At 39.9% G+C, this 19056-nt stretch overlaps 1 protein-coding gene across 1 annotated transcript in view; it reads right to left on the bottom strand.

Moving 5' to 3' along the window:
* armi (armitage) overlaps positions 1–19056 on the bottom strand; it is a 117897-nt gene that overhangs the window by 26097 nt on the left and 72744 nt on the right. The window contains exon 4 of the mRNA XM_067136544.2: positions 10218–10457. Within this exon, the coding sequence (XP_066992645.2) occupies positions 10218–10457 (240 nt within the window). The remainder of the gene's footprint in view (positions 1–10217; positions 10458–19056) is intronic.

Here is a 19056-nt window from a genome sequence, read left to right on the forward strand (position 1 = left end):
GAAGAAAAGTATACTAATGCCGATCTTCAAAGGAGAAGGGAATATTCAGGATGCAGTAACTACAAAGGCATAAAATTAATGCTGTATACCATGAAGATCTGGTAAAGGATTATCGAGGAAAGTCAAGATGACAAATGAAGGTGGGAGATGAACAGTTTGGTTCTATGCCTGAAAGAGGGACAATGGATGCGATATTCCCTCTAGGTATAGAACAGTGTCCAGACAGGAAGTCTGGAGATGGTGGTGGTGGTTGGTTGGTTATTGTTTTAAGAGGAAGAACAAGTAGGCAACCATCCTCTGTATAACACTAATTAGAGACAAAAAAAACGGAAAGGATCTGACACTTCAAAAAATGAAGATATGGGCCAAAGAAAGACAAGGGTCACGAAGGGCATGAAAATGAAAGACTCCCTAGCCCTTGATGTTCTAACAGCGGCAGGGTCGGAAAAGAACAAGAGCGACAAAGGGAGGTCAGTTAGGATAGATGAAACTGAGGAGCCAGGTGCAAGTAAGTGGGAGTAATGTCAGGACTCGGCTACGGATCCCATGGTCGCCAACATATACTCCCAAGTTGAGAACCCCTGGGGCCGAAGTCTGGAGATGTATGAGAGAGAAAAGAGTCGCAGAGAAGTATGTGAGGCTAGTTAAGGAAATGTATGAGGAAGCTGTGACTGGGGATAGAAGTAGTGTCAGTATAATCGTAACTTCAGCAGGTTACATAACATTTCCTAGGCATCTGGTCAGCACCAGATCCTACCCAGAAGTAAGCACTTCTGGTAGGAGTGGTTATTATTTGATTACCATTTCTATTAGTACGTAATTATCATAGGCCCGTGAGCAGCCTCACATTTGCTGGAAATTCTTCTATTAGTTCAAAATCAATATTCTCTTGTGAGTAGCCTCACATTTCCTGGCAATTATAGTTCACCTGGTTATCACGGGACTCCTACGGACGGTGATCATTGCGGGGGACCCCACTTTTATTGTTGAGAGCAGCCTCACGGCATAGGGCTCCACCGGGCAGTGACCACCGCATGGGGGGGCCCTACACAATTGTAATAGCTTGTGTATTATTAATAACTGTATTTTAGTTCCATCTGGCTAGCGGCACTTGGTTGCGAGTTGACTGTGAGGCTTTTTTTTATTTTTTTATTTTTTACAATTCTAATTTACAGTAACTATTACTATCATTGTGATTAATATTCAGTTCTTGCTTGGTTGTTATGGATTTGAACACTGTAATAGGCGAAGGCCTGTAAAGTTCAAAGTCAATAAATACTGAAATACTACTATCAGTATAACAGAAGGGGGTTCTATTTAGTAGTGAAAGTTGTCAGCTCTGAAGTACCATGGAGCATGATGTTTGTGAATGATATTGCCTTGTGTGATACTAGTTAAGATAGACTTGAACAAAGGGTGGAAGAATGGCAAAAGCACTGGGAGAGAGAGGAATGGAAATAGTAGAGCAAAGACTGAATACATGATGACTAAGAACCTACAGGAAGAGGTTTAATTACCTAGGATCAACCTGGGACAAAGATTGAGGCTTGGATGCATAGCTTTCCCATAGAATCCAGTGGGGATGGAGAAACTAGAGGAAAATTAGTGGGGTGTTCTGTGACAAGAATGTGAGCAGCAGATTGAAAGGGAAGTTTTATAAGAGAATGGTAAGACTGGCAGTAATCTAAAGTGCTGAGACATGGGAAATTATCAAGGCTCAGGAAAGGGAACTGGAGGTTGCTGAAATGTGAATGTTAAGATGGATGAGTGGCATTTCATTAAAGGACAGAATAAGGAACAAGGGGCTATAAAGGTAGAGCTAATGAGTAGAAAGTCAAATGAGGTGGTTTGGTCACGTGAAACAATGTCCCAAAAATTACTTAGGAAAGGGAGTGCAGGGGCTGGAGGTTCCAGGAAGGAGGAGGAATGGCATACCTAAACTAACGTAGGCACATAAAATGGCTGAATATCTGAGAAAATTCCTAAGGTAATGAATGATCACTCCAATTTCCCAAAGCATTCTGCTGCATGAAGGGATACAGGTTTGTATTGCTGAGTACTGAGTTAAGAAAAGATTTCAACAGTGTTTCGAGAGACCGGCTCAAAATTCCCTGAATCAAATATCAATGAACAAGTGTGGGTTAAATTATAAAATCAAACCAACAGACAACCCAGAACACAGACTACAAAATAATTCATCACCAGGATTCAAGAAAAATGAGGCCTGGCTCCTTGTCTGAATCGTCAGTGCCTTGGCCTCAGTTGAGTGGCCTCCCAGATTCAATTCCCGGCCAGCTTGGGGATTTTAACCATGTCCTCAGATGTGGGGACTGACTGACTGACTGTCTCATACACTCACAACACCCACCAACCACTACAGAAACACACCAGAGTGAATACATCCCTCAATATAGGAGTGGCATCAGGATGGGAATCTGGTCATAAAGTGGACCTGTCGCTACGTTTATCTTGTGTGTTCCTATACTTCTAAAACAAGGAGTGTATGAATGTCAAAGAGAGGAAGTTAATGAAGAGAAGAGGAACATAAATAGTAAGTACAATCAGATGTCAGTGTAGAAAAAAAAAGAGTAACAGATAAAAACAGTAAAGAATTTTTATGAAAATACACACAAGAACAAGGATATATTCCACACTTTAATAAGCAGTCTTAATAAATGGACTCTCTTCTCACAAACCAATGCTCTTCTGTATCTAGGTACAGTAGTGACTGCTTCGTTTGTGTTAATGTGCTGTAGCATACTGGTATTCTACCTTACAGGACAGTTTTACTCTTTTCATTCTAAGCACCATTTTAAACAAGAAATAACAGCTTCGATTTACAAAGAAGAAGCATGTCACTGCATACTGTAGTTCTGGAAAGAAACTGTATCATGCAGCATACATGCTATGTACGCATGCATGGCGAGAAATCACACGTTGCGCTACGAGACTCTCAGCCAAGGCACTGCAGGTTGCTAACTCCCCATCATCATTAAATATGACTTGTCATAGACAGCAATACTATTGGATTCTTCTTCAACATTTGAGAAGTAAGTCATTTTCCTGCGGGAGAACTTGATGTTGCTGCCCAGGTTACAAAATGCTAGAGAAGTGTAGACTGAAGACGGAGCTTTCAGTTTTATATCAAAGGCCAGAATTCAGATACACTGCAAGAGCTGTACCACTACTTATTCATCCTGACAAGGAATTCAATTTACAAGACATGCTCTCTCAAATAACCAGACTGCTGAGAATATTAATCGCAACACCCATGGCAACTGCTGAACTAGAAAGATGTTTATCTTCACTCAAAAGAATCAAGACACTGGAATAGTTTAGTGTCCTTGCTTTGCTCTCATTTCAGAAGAAAATGGTTGGCAATGTTGAGGAGTTCAACTCTGATGTCATCGACATGTTCTGCAGCAGAAAACAGCAACCTGTAGACTCCATTAATTCGTCAACAAGAGAGTACAACATATTACTTATGTACTGTATGCAGCAAACTAAATTACACTGAAACGTTATTTAATTAGATTGGTACAGTAGGTGTTTGAAATGCACTGTATAAAAAAAAGACACACCAGGAAGGAATTATCCGATGGCGATAAAAATCGGTGGATGTGAGGAGCAGACATAGAAAAACAAACGATCAAAAGTGCAGAACAATCGAATGATTGCAGAGTTAGAGTGTTACAAAGTAAGGACGTCAATAAGGTGTTGGTCCATCCCTGGCCTGGATGCAAGCTGTCACTTGACGTGGCATAGACTGATAAAGTTCCTGGATGGTGTCCTGCAGAATTTCGTGCCAAATGGTCTCTAACTAATGGGCTAAATCGGCAACATTCCGGGACGTTCGCAATCGCCTTCCTATGACATCCCAAATGTGCTCTATGGGAGAGAGATCCGGCGACCGAGCTGGCCAAGGAAGGATAGGGCAAGCCTGAAGACAGTTCATAGCAACACGTGCCGTGTGCGGCCGGGCATTGTCCTGTTGGAAAGTAAGACCTGGATGTCGCTGAAGGAACGGTAACACAACCGGCCGTAGAATGTTATCAACACACCACTGTGCTGTCAGTGTGCCAGGAATGACTAGCAGAGGGGTCCGGCTATCAAACGAGATGGCACCCCAGACCATGACATCCTGTTGTGGGGCTGTGTGGTGTGCGATAGTCAAGGCAGGATCCCCACGCTGGACTGGACGTCTCCAAACACGTCTGTGGTTGTTGTCAGAGCACCGTTGAAAACGGGACTCATCACTAAAGACTATACATCCCCAGTCAGCGCAGTTCCACGTTGCTCGAGCGCGCCATCACTGTAATCTGGCTTGACGGTGAACAGGCGTGAGTGGTAAGCAGTGTAACGGGCAGTGCGAGCGCAAATTCCTCTCGCTCAGGCGTCTGTTGTTGGTCATAGTGGACACGTGTGCAGGTCATATGCCGGATCGTTGATAACGACGACTCCGGTGCTATGACAGCTGTTCTGACAATCTCTCTGTCTACCCGTGCTGTTGTGGCCCTCGGTCGACCACTGCTGCCCTGACGCTGATGCCTGCCGTTGCTGACCCACGCTTGCCAGCATCGTCCGATCGCCGCAACATTTCGACCCAAATGTCCAGCGACAGCTCGATTCGACCAACCAGCTTCTTTCTATCTGATCACATGACCTCTTTCAAACTCTGACATCTGCTTATAATGAGCACGAATCCTTCGGCGTGGCATTCTTACAGCCGACGTTAAGATAGCGCAGTCGAATGCAACAGCTACTTGAGCATACGCTTCAGAATCACGCCTTATATACACCTGATGCATGTGCAGTTCGGATGCGCGGGAGCTCCCGCTATTCATTCATTGGACACGAAACTTTAATCATTTGCATGTTCGGTCCGAATGTCTTGGCATACGTAATTTCCTTACAATCGGACACCTTCCCGGCATGTCGTTTTTGTTTGTTACAGAGTGTATATACAGTCATGTGCCATACACTGTTCATAACATTTCACATTATTGAACATGTTTATGAACATAGGTTGCTGTAAGGACACAAAAAAATGACAACATCTTGCATAATTTGGGAATATTTGTAGGTGGGTTATTTGTCTAGGAAAGTGGTACATTCAACATCTGTAGGCATCTGAGGCTGCAAGATCCAGGGAGCAGAAAGACTACAGGAATGTTCCACAAGAAATTAGGTGATCTCCAAAGTGTCATTGAAGAAGGGTCAGAGAATCCAATGCAGTATGGGCTATAGCTCCATCTTGCCGCATCCATTGTCGTTGGAGGGGTAAGCTAGGCGTGACAAAACTAGCACAAATCCCACATGAATGGGGAATGAGGTCTCTGTAGACCAGCTGGTCCACGTTCTTGAATTCTGTGTAGCATCCTCAACAAAATACAGGCCCAATATTCCATGAACAGAAACAATTCACCAAATTGTAACCCGCGCACTGTGTAGTGGTCTCTCGGGTGCACTATTTTCTCTTTTTGTAGATATAAATCTGAACCCATATAACGGAACTTGTCAATGACAGCTAACGTTGTTCTGTTGATTGGTGCCTTCTTATTAAATCACTCCTCGTATTCTTTTAAATACAAAGCAAACTCCCCATTCCGATGCTATACTCCATGTGACCGGAAATTATGTTCCATGTTAAACATCTTCCCCTCTGTTGCGAAAACCATAACCGCAGAAATCAACATAACACTGAATTCACAATATGTCAAACTATTATAAACCATAAATAATTCGCTGCTAAGGAAATGTGAACAGCAGATGAGCAATAAGTTCAGTGTAATTTGTTTTGCTGCACACCGTATTTTTGAGGGTTTATTCACTGTTTGTTCGGTTTCTTTCATCAAAACAATAGTATATAAGTAATAATAATAACAACGTAAACGTTTCCACCTTTTCAATACTATATTCACAAAATTATAAATTACACGGTACTAGTTTCGACCCATCTAGGGGTCATCATCAGCCGTATTGGAGCAAAGATCACTTGTGGCGAAATCCTAAGAAAATGTTATTTTAAAGAATAACAAGTGAATGTGGTAGATGAAATGAGATATTATGGTAATAGTTAATAATACAAGGAATATACATACTAAGAGGTTTTTAACAAAGATTAAAGTATAAATGGGGTGTTGTAAAAATTATAATCATGGAAATCAGTAAGTTCTTGTATTGAAATGACATATATAAAATTATATATGGCTTAGGAAGAGGGCTTAAGGTGGGGCTGAAGGGTGCGGGAGAAAGTGTAATTGTCGGAAAAGTACACTTTCTCCCGCACCCTTCAGCCCCACCTTAAGCCCTCTTCCTAAGCCATATATAATTTTATATATGTCATTTCAATACAAGAACTTACTGATTTCCATGATTATAATTTTTACAACACCCCATTTATACTTTATTCTTTGTTAAAAACCTCTTAGTATGTATATTCCTTGTATTATTAACTATTACCATAATAACATCTCATTTCACCTACCACATTCACTTGTTATTCTTTAAAATAACATTTTCTTAGGATTTCGCCAAAAGTGATCTTTGCTCCAATACGGCTGATGATGACCCCTAGATGGGTCGAAACTAGTACCGTGTAATTTATAATTTTGTGAATATATTTTAGTATTGAAAAGGTGGAAACATTTACGTTGTTATTATTATTACTTATATATTATTCTCAGTTCAATACGGACCAAAAACATGAAATTCATAACCATTAATCAAAACAATAGCACGAACGTCAATGTTAGCACAAACTACCACTAACTAAGACCCTAACAAACCTGTTTCTGACTTTCACTGTTAAAGACAGGCTTCCACAATCCTTACGGAGTCATTCTTGAGAGAGAGCTACAGTCCCTCTATCACAATTACTGTTCAGGTTATGTTCCTTGATAAACAAGCTTCTTCTCAGAAATATGCAAGGAGCATGGCCTAGAGACTAAATTTTAATAAAATAATTTTTGCAATATGCCAGACAAAATTATAAACCCAGACAAAATATAAACCCGAACATTTTATACACATATACATGCAGCACAGGTCAACATAGACCCTACATTTTCCATGAGATTACTGATGGAACAACAGTTGGAATACGGAAAAGATTTGGTCATGGTATTCCTTGATCTAGAGAAGGCATACAATAGTGTTAATAGAGAAAAGTTGTGGGAAACCCTGGAAAGAAAAGGATGTGGAAGGCAATCAAGGGAACTAGTGAAAGCAATGTATAAGAATTGTTTCAGATGAGTCCAGACTCCAATGGAGAGAATAGATTGGTTTAGAAACTAAACTGGACTAACGAGGGGAACCCACCAAGTGTAAAAACCTGATTTGCCAGAAACTTTGCTCAGTGAAAGAGGGATCGAAATAAGTGAACATATTTTGGCTTATCCGCAGACACTCAACTGTTTCTGAGAAAATGACAGTGGAAGTTTCCGACGTGCTTTATGTGCCTAGGAACACGCAGCAAGTTAAACTGACGTAGTGGCGCAGCGGCTTTACACTTTTGTGACCAGTGTAAGAATTCCGATTAATTTTTTTTCTGGGTACCATTTATTTACTATTGTCCACTGACAATTACTACATGAATGAGTGTGTTCAATGTATTTTAAAATATTGTTGTCCTTATTCATCAATGTTCTGTTAGGTAAATGAATTTCGAAACATCAGTAAATGAATGAAATTCAATTGAATTTTTTTTTGGAAAAATGATCTGTTATGTGTGTTTTGTCGCAAAGTTATTGACAATATGTGAATTATTACATAATATTAATGTTTCTTTTCCGAGTGATAGTCCCACCCAGAAATATAACTGAGGCAAACCAGCCTCTGCACGATACTCGTGGAGTGCGAAATTTATGTTTCGAATGTTTCTATGATCAGTATCACCCTAGGGAATGCACCATATCTCCCTGAAGTGTTAATATAAGAATGAAATTGCAAAACATTGTAATCGCTGAAAAATAACACATATATAAGCTATATATTAAAACTGCGTAACACTTTTTGTGAAACCCACTTGTAATTTCACAATCAACATCTGTGTAGTAATCGTCAATGGACATAAGTAGATAAATGAAACAAAAATATAACAATTAAATGGGATTTGAACACGGGACGCAAAAGTGTGAAGATCGCCATTGCGCCACTGCGTCAGTTGAGCTTGTTACGCACTAAAAGGATGTCTAAAACTTCAACTGTAATTTTCTTGGAAACAGTTGAGTGTCTATGGATAAGCCGACATGTGTTTGCTTATTTCGACCCCTCTATTACCGAGCAAAGTTTGTAGGAAATCGGGTTGTTACACTTGATGGGTTCCTCTCGTAGGACAGGGAATTGTATTGACTCGGTTATGTTTATAATGATTATGGATGAAATTCTAAAGGAAACAAAGGCAAGATATGGAGGGGATATGAAAATATTGTTGTTCGCAGATGACATAGTGATCTGGGGAGTCATCAATACAAAAGTGCAAATTCAACTAGAGGCTTTAAATGACAATAATGAGAAATATGGTATGAAAATCAGTGTGGAAAAGAGCAAAACAGTGGTGATGACAAGAGGAGAAAGAGAAGGAAAAAGAATAGTTAGTATCAGAGGACAAAACCTTGTTGTTGAATACTTCAAAATATTTGGAAAAAGAAATAGTGCAAGATGAAAGGTTGGATAAGGAGATCAGCAGAAGGGTACAAACGGGAAATACGTTCTACTAGAAGGTACGGAACCTGGTGTGGAACAGAGAAGTTCCTATGAAATGTAAAGAGATAATGTACAAAATGTACTATATCCCTATATTAACATATGCATCAGAGACTTGGACTTTGACAACAAGAAATGAGAGTAAAATTCGAGCCAGTGAGATTAAATTCCTGATGAGTACGGTAGGGAAGACAAGGAGAGATAGTGTAAGAAATGTTGAGGTCAGAAAAGAGGTGGGGGTAGAAAAACTGAGTGATAGGTTGGAGCAGAATAAATTGAGATGGTTTGGACATGTTATGAGGATGGAAGAGGGAAGGATACTACAACAAGTGTAGGAGACTAAGATAGAAGGAAAGAGGGCAAGAGGGAAAGAGGAGCACGATGGAAGGACTCTGTCAAGGACAGTATAAGGAAAAGAAGACTAAACTGGAATACAATTACTGAAGAGGAGTGGTGGAAGGAGAGGCAACAATGGAGAAGTGCTATCAACACCCCCACCTGGCAGGAGCTGGACAAGGGGAAATGAAAATAATGATGAAAATGATGATTATAAATGCAGCTATGAAATCAGATGTGTCCATGTCAACATGAATTGAAATTTTACTAAGTCACTGAGCTGAGCATCCCAGGCATTCATAGGATAATGATCATTGTTGTTTAAAGGGGCCTAACAGCTAGGTCATCGGCCCTAAATGGTACAAGGTGTAGCAAAATGAAACGATAATGAAAACTTCAAAACGTATCCACTGACTAAAATATAAAACAAATGTTGATGAAAAAAACATTGGATCAGTGGATCCAATTCATAATGTCTTCTTTTCTGAGATGATGCTTGCTATAAAAAGGGGTCCTAAATCCAAGTCACCACGCCCTCATAATAGTACTAAACACTGGTAATGTATATTCATGGTGTTCCTCACATGGTGGTACTAATCACAGGTAATGCAGACCCATAGTATGTCCCCACATAATGGCACCAGGCGTTCGTAGGAATCAAAACTCTAAAACAACTTATTTGGGCATGATATTTGCATTAGAAAGCTTTGAAAGAAAGAAAGAAAGAAAGAAAGAAAGAAAGAAAGAAAGAAAGAAAGAAAGAAAGAAAAGGCCTAATTTCAAACCATGAAAACCAGTTAAGGAAATGCAATGTTGACTGGTGCTGAAAGATCGAAATACATGTAAGATACAATCATTAAAACTAAATCACTAATCAGAAAGGACAGGCAACTTTCATAATATTATAAAATACTGAGAAACCGATCAGCTTTATCACGGATCTTTAAATGTGTTTCTTTCAAAACACAGATTTGGTTCCCAGTATTAAAATTGTACATCTTACTACCCAATGAATCTTAAATTTATTGTGTATTTATGCTGCAAAAAAAAATTAGATTACACAGATAATGCTTGAAATTTTTATACAAAAAACATTTGAGTAATAAATTAGTACTGCATTTACTGGCAATTCTTAGATTTTACAGTATTTATTTATTTTGTACGGTTGGACTTACACTCTTCTGCCAAAAGTAATTGTGGTTCTTGTAGCTGTATGCCATTGGGAAAAAGAACACGTTCTCCCAAGTTTTTCTTTGCTAGATCAACAGATGCATGGCACATCCTCATAGGTGTTCGAGTAGGATAGAAGCTGATAGAATACTCCTCATCAGCATAGCTAGCATGAAATGTAGCATTGAACTTTAGCAATACATCACTGCAGCGAACTTTGTGGATGAAGCCTTCATATTTCACTTCTGGAAAAAGAATAAAGAGAATAGTAGTCTCAACATGGTATACTCCAAGTATTAATTACAAAAGCAAGCAAATAGACTTTTAGTTTTACATGAATGTTAACATGTGATCATTAGCCACAGAGGTGTGTACAGGTTGCCATAGTAATGCCATCTGGAACTACCACACTGTGAGCTGTCATACGATTTCTTAAAGATGCGGGAGCACTGTTGCCATATGTTCAGGCTGGTGTTTCTACAATCACAATCAAACCCTCTTGCTCTGCACTAGGCACGGTGGAAAATAATATCTATGTACAGGAATCATGAGAGTGTAGGCATGATATTAAATATTGTTAGCATTATTCCAGTTGCGATTAGCAGTATTCTGTAAGAAGGAAGTCAGCTCCCAGACGAAACTATCTTTACATCGGTCTGTTTTCAGACCAACTTTGCTTTACGGGAGGGAAAGCTGGGTGGACTCAGGATATCTTATTCATAAGTTAGAAGTAACAGACATGAAAGTAGCGAGAATGATTGCTGGTACAAACAGGTGGGAACAATGGCAGGAGGGTATTCGGAATGAGGAGATAAAGGCTAATTTAGGAATGAACTTGATGGACGAAGCTGTACGCATAAACTGGCTTCGGTGGTGGGGTCATGTGAGGCGAATGGAGGATAGGTTACCTAGGAGAATAATGGACTCTGTTATGGAGGGTAAGAGAAGTAGAGGGAGACCAAGACGACGATGGTTAGACTCGGTTTCTAACGATTTAAAGATAAGAGGTATAGAACTAAATGAGGCCACAACACTAGTTGCAAATCGAGGATTGTGGCTACGTTTAGTAAATTCTCAGAGGCTTGCAGACTGAACGCTGAAAGGCATAACAGTCTATAATGATAATGCATGTATGTATGTTATTCCAAGATAGCTCATTAGTTATTTTATTGGCTCCTCATTCCCCTCCCTCTTAGGCTTTTATCAGTCCATCATCAGACGACTGGTTTCAATTTTAGGTACCATTTCAGCAGTAGAATGGCACACTTAAGAACACAATCTGTCTTTATATTATATTATCGTGGAAATATCCGTTGACATCATCGCCAACAATAATTAGATTGGCCTGTTCAATATTCTGGGTTTGGGTAAGGATGGGAGAAATATATAAATGTTTGCTTTCTGAAATCAGCGGACCCTACCATTGGTATTAGCACAATTGAAGATGCCAACTTTAATTGAAATTAGAGTTGTGATTGGTAAATGCCTGTCCTTCAGCTTGTCTTGCATGACTTAATTCCATGATCATAAGTTATGGGACCTGTGTTTACTGAAATCCAAAGCAGAAAACCATAAAATGTGGTTCTTAATTTCTAAAATCTCACAGGTTTTGTTCAAAAATGAGTAGTTCAATAAATAACAACAAGGATTAAGTTAAAAACTACACTATACTACAAGACACTAAAATTTCCTTTACGTTAAAATGGTATACAGTCTTAACAATACACTTACTTACATAAAAACAATTGTACTATAAATATTTAGCTGATTTCAAGAAAACATAAAACAGATAATATTATCACTCAAAAGCAGCCACTTTTAGCTAAGGCCCTTGTGCTACATTATACTAATTGGTAATGTGGAACTTGGACCAACCGCCTCAGGGAGCTTTAAGACAAAGAGAGTAGGAAAAGGGAGAGCGCGAAACTACCTTCTGTTGTGTGCAGGATGCTATGGCGTAACTACCATCTGGAACTACCATACTGTGAGCAGTCAGAACACAGATTGTTTTAATAGAACTGCAAATGTATTAGATTTGTAAAATTTTGGGCATATTTCACGTTATGAAGTTAAGCGCTCATTCTACTTATTGCTAACATGCTCCATGAACTTAGTCCGTAACTTTAATTAAAACTAGTGTTTTTAGCATGAGGGAAAACAATAATGTGAATGTAGCTCAGTGATTAAGTTCTCAAGTTCTGTGAATATTGAATTTTCACGACCGCATTGTAATCGAAACAGACTTTCAACGTATTAGGTCGTGTTACGTACATGTAGTATGCGTTGAAGAGATGTTAAGTACAGAACAAAAATGGCCAGCCGGACACCAGTGGGATCCGAACCCACAACCTCCCGATTTCGAGTCTGTTGCTCTACCAATTGAGCTATGGTGGCCTAGATCATCTTTGTTCTGTTTGAAAGGATCTGAGCTACAGGTCTGGCACTGCTGCTAGCACACTGTAGAGTGCGTTTAAGTCGCCCTTTGTGGGGCATGTCAATGAATATTGTATTTTCACGACCGCATTGTAATCGAAACAGACTTTCAACGAAATCGGGAGGTTGTGGGTTCGGATCCCACTGATGTCCGGCTGGCCATTTTTGTTCTGTACTTAACATCTCTTCAACACGTACTACATGTACGTAACACGACCTAATACGTTGAAAGTCTGTTTCGATTCTCAAGTTCTCATTTCTTGGCTTCAAAATCCCTCACCATTTGCATTTGATCATAGGATCAACCACTTTGCCAGGCTGACTTATATTCATGGCAAAGATCCTGTAACGTGTAACGTTAGGGACAGCAAGGCTTTCAATTGATCAACAAATTAATTTACCCGAATGTTACTCTAAAGGGCAAATATGATATCATGATGTTTTTGTAGAATGGACCGAAAAAAGGTTGCTTTACAGTTTGTAAGTAAAAGCATTTTCAGGTGGTTAGTTGCATCTCTACAGAGTTGGATGCACATAGCTGTGAGCCTGCATTCGGGAGGTTCGAATTCCACCAGTGGCAGTACGGGAAGCAGTTTTCCGTGGTTTCCAGTTTTTTTCACACCATTTAAATACTGACCATTTTCGAAAGTTAAACGTGTAAAGATCTACAAAATGGTATGGCCCATATATTGTAGGCCTTCACATTTAGTTTTATTTCGACTCTTCGATGCTTCTTATAAAATTATTTATAGCGTAGACTGTAGTTCCTTATTCTCTGATTTACATACCAATTTTCATTTAAATCTGTTTACTCATTTTCTCGCGACTCGGCGCTGATATGGACTTAGTAACAAATATCCAAATTCATGAATATCTCTGTGATCATGGCCAGTACGGTAAAAATTTATAAGACATAAATGATCGGAAATTTAATACTGTATAACTTTCATCGATACGACCACTAATAAATATTTGAGAATTAAATTTTAGTCCTTCCCCTAAACTACCATTTCACTCAGTGTGAATAAAATTATTTATGGCCTAGATTATAGCGACTTATTTCGTGACTTCTCATACCGATTTTCATTAAGAAAGGGCATTCGAGGCCTAGGGAGTCTTTCATTTTCATGCCCTTTGTGGCCCATGCCTTTCATCGTCCGGTACTTCATTTTTCGAAGTGACGGATCCCTTCTTTCTTCCTTTCTCTCTCTCTACCCGGTGGGTGGGGGACGCAGACGAAGAATACACCCACGGTATCTCCTGCCTGTCGTGAGAGGTGATTAAAAGGGGCAACCAAGGGATAATTGAATCAGAACCATGAAACTACTTTTGATTTGTACCATCACGCAGGGAACACCATGGGTTGCCTGTACTTGCAAGTAGTACCACTACATTAGGTACAAAATTTGTTTGTGATTAGTAGCAGCAGAGAGAGGTTCACTGTAGGTTTCCAGTATCCGTGAGTCGTACCCACGTGAGCAACACCATGGATCTGGGCGTTGCCTGTGAGTTGTACCACTATATGAGCGGTACCATAGGTCTGCGCTGCCTGCGCTTAGTACCACTATGTGAGGAACACCACGGGATTACCCTTACCCGTGATTAGTACACCTAAGTGAGGAACACCATCGGTTTGCGTTGCCTATGTGTGGCTCCATTATGTGAGAAACACCATAGGTCTGCGTTACCTGTATGATGTCCAATACTTGTGAATAGTACCATCATATGTGGAACACCGTGAGTCTACGCTACTTTTGATTAGTATCCCAACAAGACAAATACCATGGTTCTCCTTTACTAGCGATAAGTACCATTATGCGGGGCCAATGACCTGTATTTTGGACCCCTTTAGACAACAAGCATCCTCGATTCAGGATTGTGCTTTAGAAGTAGTCTCTTGGTCAGTAATACTATTTTTTATTGTAGTTTTTGGGTAGGATCCACTGATTGTTTTAAATTCATAGCCATCCACTCATTCTTCATGCCATTTTTAATTTTGGTCAGTGGATGATTTAAAACTTTTAATTTGTAATTTCATTTTCTACCATCAGGGGCCGATGACCTAGATGTTAGGCCTCTTAAAACAACAAGCATCATCATCATCCAAACCCTTTCCACTAAAATCAGTCCTACAAGAGTTCAAATAAGTCCTCACAAGGGATAAACAATCTTAAAGAGACCAGAACCCTATTTAAGAAGGGAACACAAGGCAGGTATGAGACAGATGGGATGCGTCCTGCGAAGTCTAATCTTAATAATGGAGAAAATAAACATAGAGGTGAAGAAAACTCTCTCATTTCCAATCTATATGCCACGGCCGGGCTCCAAAATTTGAAGTTCATGATCTAGAGAAGATGATTTTTACACTTGCACATGATCAACTACTACAGTTTGGTTAACGTATCGAGTTCCAAAAGCAGGTAAAGTTATAAAAGCCTGAAGGGCTGCGGGAGTTAAAGTACCAAAAGTAACTCATAAACATAAGATCTTTGCTCACCATCTGTCTCGGAGTAACATGCAGGAGAAGAAGATGGAAAATAATCCTTTGCAAGCACACACATTGTCAATGACTGCCCTTCACTCCATGCTGAGTCAAAACTGGACTAATTTAGAGATGGAGAGGCCGGTGCATGTGTAGAAGGTACTACAAGACTTTGAATGCACAGCTCTTTCGAGAAGGTGACATTGTAATGATGTAGCGAACAGCAGAGAGTTGAAGCATTCAGTTGAAGAAAGGCTGGCGAAGGTTACACGGCAGTGTAAGATAGGGGTGACGTTGTGGTGATACGGCGAGTCAATGAGAAAGTAATTGAGCAGAACCTTGTAGATATTTTTAGGGAGATCTTATACATCTTTCAGAGGTTCATCTTCTTTCAAATTAATCCATTTGAATAATTTGGGTCATATCTAAAGAACATCAGAAGATAGATGTTCTTGGAAAACTAACTGGATACTTTTCTATCATATAAGTCAAGAATTTATTTTGTCAAGTCAAAAACAAGTTGACGTTATAGTTAATAACTACATTTCTTTGCATTTTAACTCGGAGAGTTTTCATTTTTACCTGAAGGATTTAATCAAGTTACGGGCTATGTTCTTTGAAAGTTAATATACCCTTCACATTCAACGAAGCACAGTGTTTTCAATAGGGCATTATTTTTTAAGAGACATTAATGATAAGAATTCTTAAGAAGGGTCTAAATATTTCAATGTGCATTGGTTTTAACATGACATTTCCTTTTTTTTTCAAGAGACAGTAATTTTAAGATCCTCATGAAGGTTCAAATGTTTTAATGAACGTCTTAGTTTATTATTATTGCTATGGGCTTTACGTCGCACCGACACAGATAGGTCTTATGGCGACGATGGGATAGGAAAGGCCTAGGAGTTGGAAGGAAGCAGCCGTGGCCTTAAGGTACAGCCCCAGCATTTGCCTGGTGTGAAAATGGGAAACCACGGAAAAACGTTTTCAGGGCTGCTGATAGTGGGATTCGAACCTACTATCTCCCGGATGCAAGCTCACAGCCGCGTGCCTCTACGCACATGGCCAACTTGCCTGGTACGTCTTAGTTTAGTACAGAATGTTTATTCTTTACCATTAATTGTCACTTCGTACAGGTTTGGATTTAAAGCCATAGTATGCTGTCAGGGGCTAATTTTGAGTTGAATATAGTAGCATGTTTTATTATCCTGTCTGCCTCAGTATTTCTTTTGCCTGTGCTCCATGTACCAATAATTACTCTTTGTTGTTCTACATTTTTTCCCCCCACATGTCCATTTAAATCACCCCCGACTATCATCCTTTCGTTTTCTGGTATATCCATGATCATGACGTTATCTAGTTCACTCCAGAATTCATCTTTCAATGACCGGGCTTGAAACAAAATAGAGGAAACGCCTGCAACTTTCCGACTGTCTCCGTTTCCCTATCAGTTCAATTCATCCCAGAATTAAGAAGCAAATGGACAGAAAACAGGAATAGAAGTTTCACTAGCTTCGCTAAAACTTTAAATAGATTACATTTCTTAATTACTCATAATTACTGCTGTTCCCTGGGCAACTAATTCAAGGTGGAATTGAAAACAAGGCTCTTTACTCTCATCCTCTCAATTTGGGAAACCCAAAAAGTACCCGGCGATCTCAAAAATGCCAATATCATAACTATTTTCAAGAAAAGTGACCGTAGTATATGTGACAACTATCGCGGCATTTCTCTGCTACCCATTGTAGGTAAACTTCTCACAGCGATCCTGCTTAGCTGCCAACAAGTCATCTCCAAGAGGACTCTACCAGAGTCTCAATGTGGTTTCCGAGCCTCCAGAGGTACTGTTGACATGATCTTTTGTGCAAGGCAATTGCAAGAGAAATACAGAGAACAACAGAAACCTCTCTATTTTGAGTTTTATGACCTGGAAAAGGCCTTCGATAGTGTTCCAAGATTCACTATGTAGGCAGTTCTGAGAAGCTTTGGTTGTCCTTAGCATTTTGTGGGCCTGGTGCAAGCACTTCATGATGGTATGACTGGACAGATTCTCCATCAATACAAGTTCTCCGAACCATTCCCAATCACACATGGATTGAAGCAGGGTTGCGTACTTGCTCCAACTGTTTGCCTTGTATCTAGCAGCCATGCTTTATTGAAAAAACAGACAACCCCTGGTGTAGAGATTAAATTCCGTTTTGATGGTTGCCTCTTCAACTCAGCCAGACTTCACTCGCAAAGACATACCAGTGTTACTAGAGTAACTGAAATGCAGTATGCTGATGATACCGCATCACTGGCTCTTACACGTGAGGAACTGCAACAGTCAGTCAACAGTTTCAAGGATACATATGACCTTTTTTGGCCTCACCATCAATGCAAAAAAGTACTTATTCAGCCTGCACCAGGGACTAACATTCCAGAATTTAACATTACCATCTCAGAAACTAGAACAAGTAGACCACTTCACTTACCTTGGGAGTATCATGTCAAAGAGCTGTACTTCGGAACAGGATGTGGAAAACAGGCTTCGTGCTGCCCAAGTGGCCTTTGGCCGACTATCACCCAGTCTTCAGGAATAAAAACCTTACAATTTGCACTAAACTAATGGTGTACCAGGCTACAGTCATCTCTACACCTCTCTATGGCTGAAAATGTGGACCTTATACTGCTGTGACATCACAAAGCTGGAGCGTTACCACCAGCAAAAACTACGCTCCATCATGAACATCAAGTGGGAAAACTACGTCTCTAATGTTCAAGTCCTTGAGAAAGCATGTGCCTCAGATGGGCAGGACTTGTGCGCCGTATGAATAACACCAGACTACCGTGCCAGATCCTCTATGGTGAACGTAGCTTCAGTTCAAGACCACGGTGTGCCCCCCAAGATGTTTCAAAGACCAACTGAAACAAACCTTAAAGATGGCAGAAATAAACCCACAAACCTGGGAAATACTTGCCAAGGACAGTTTACTTAAGCGGCAAAGTGTCTGTGCCTCAGTTCAACACGTTGAACAAGAATGCCGCAGGCATGAAGATGTTAAGTGGCAGGAACGCAAACCTCACCAAACCCAGCCAAGATCTCTCCCCCGTCCCTCAGCTGCGCGATATGTGGACTATGTTCTACGCAAGAATTAGCCTGTACAGTCTCTGGAAGTTTAAATATAAACTGCTGTGAATTGAAGTGAGCTATTAGCCAGGAAATCTGTAAACTCAGAAGCGAGTAACTGCTGCCGCCAACGACAAATGTGCTGCATCATTTTTTGCTAGTGGCTTTATGTCGCACCGACACAGATAGGTCTTATGGCGACGATGGGATAGGAAAGGCCTAGGAGCTGGAAGGAAACGGCCGTGGCCTTAATTAAGGTACAGCCCCAGCATTAGCCTGGTGTGAAAATGGGAAACCATGGAAAACCATCTTCAGGGCTGCCGACAACGGGATTCAAACCTACTATCTCCCGGATGCAAGCTCATAGCCGTGTGCTGCTAAACGCACGGCCAACTCGCCCCGTGCTGCATTTTAAAATTAATCACATTAGTGTTTGAACTAGTGATAACAATCAATTACTCGTGTTTTTATATATAAACTTACATACATTCCATATGAAAACATTTGGCATAAGGCATGTGTATTAAGTGTTTCAATGATAAGTTGACAACATCCTTTCGCTGATTCCCCTGTGGTGAGTTGCAGTGTATAATATTTTTTCCACTACCCTTTCAAATCAACACAATAAAAATCAATTTAATAATACAATTATTATTATTATTATTATTATTATTATTGTTGTTGTTGTAAATTTTGTGTTAGTATAATTAATGATGTTTAAGGGAACTATAACATACTACAAAATGTCATTAATCCAATTATTGATCATCAGTTAATTACTTAATTAACTTGTCAACATATCACACGCTTTTCATAGTGT

The sequence above is a fragment of the Anabrus simplex genome, chromosome 1 (genome assembly GCF_040414725.1).
Source record: "Anabrus simplex isolate iqAnaSimp1 chromosome 1, ASM4041472v1, whole genome shotgun sequence".
Taxonomy (NCBI): Eukaryota; Metazoa; Arthropoda; class Insecta; order Orthoptera; family Tettigoniidae; genus Anabrus; species Anabrus simplex.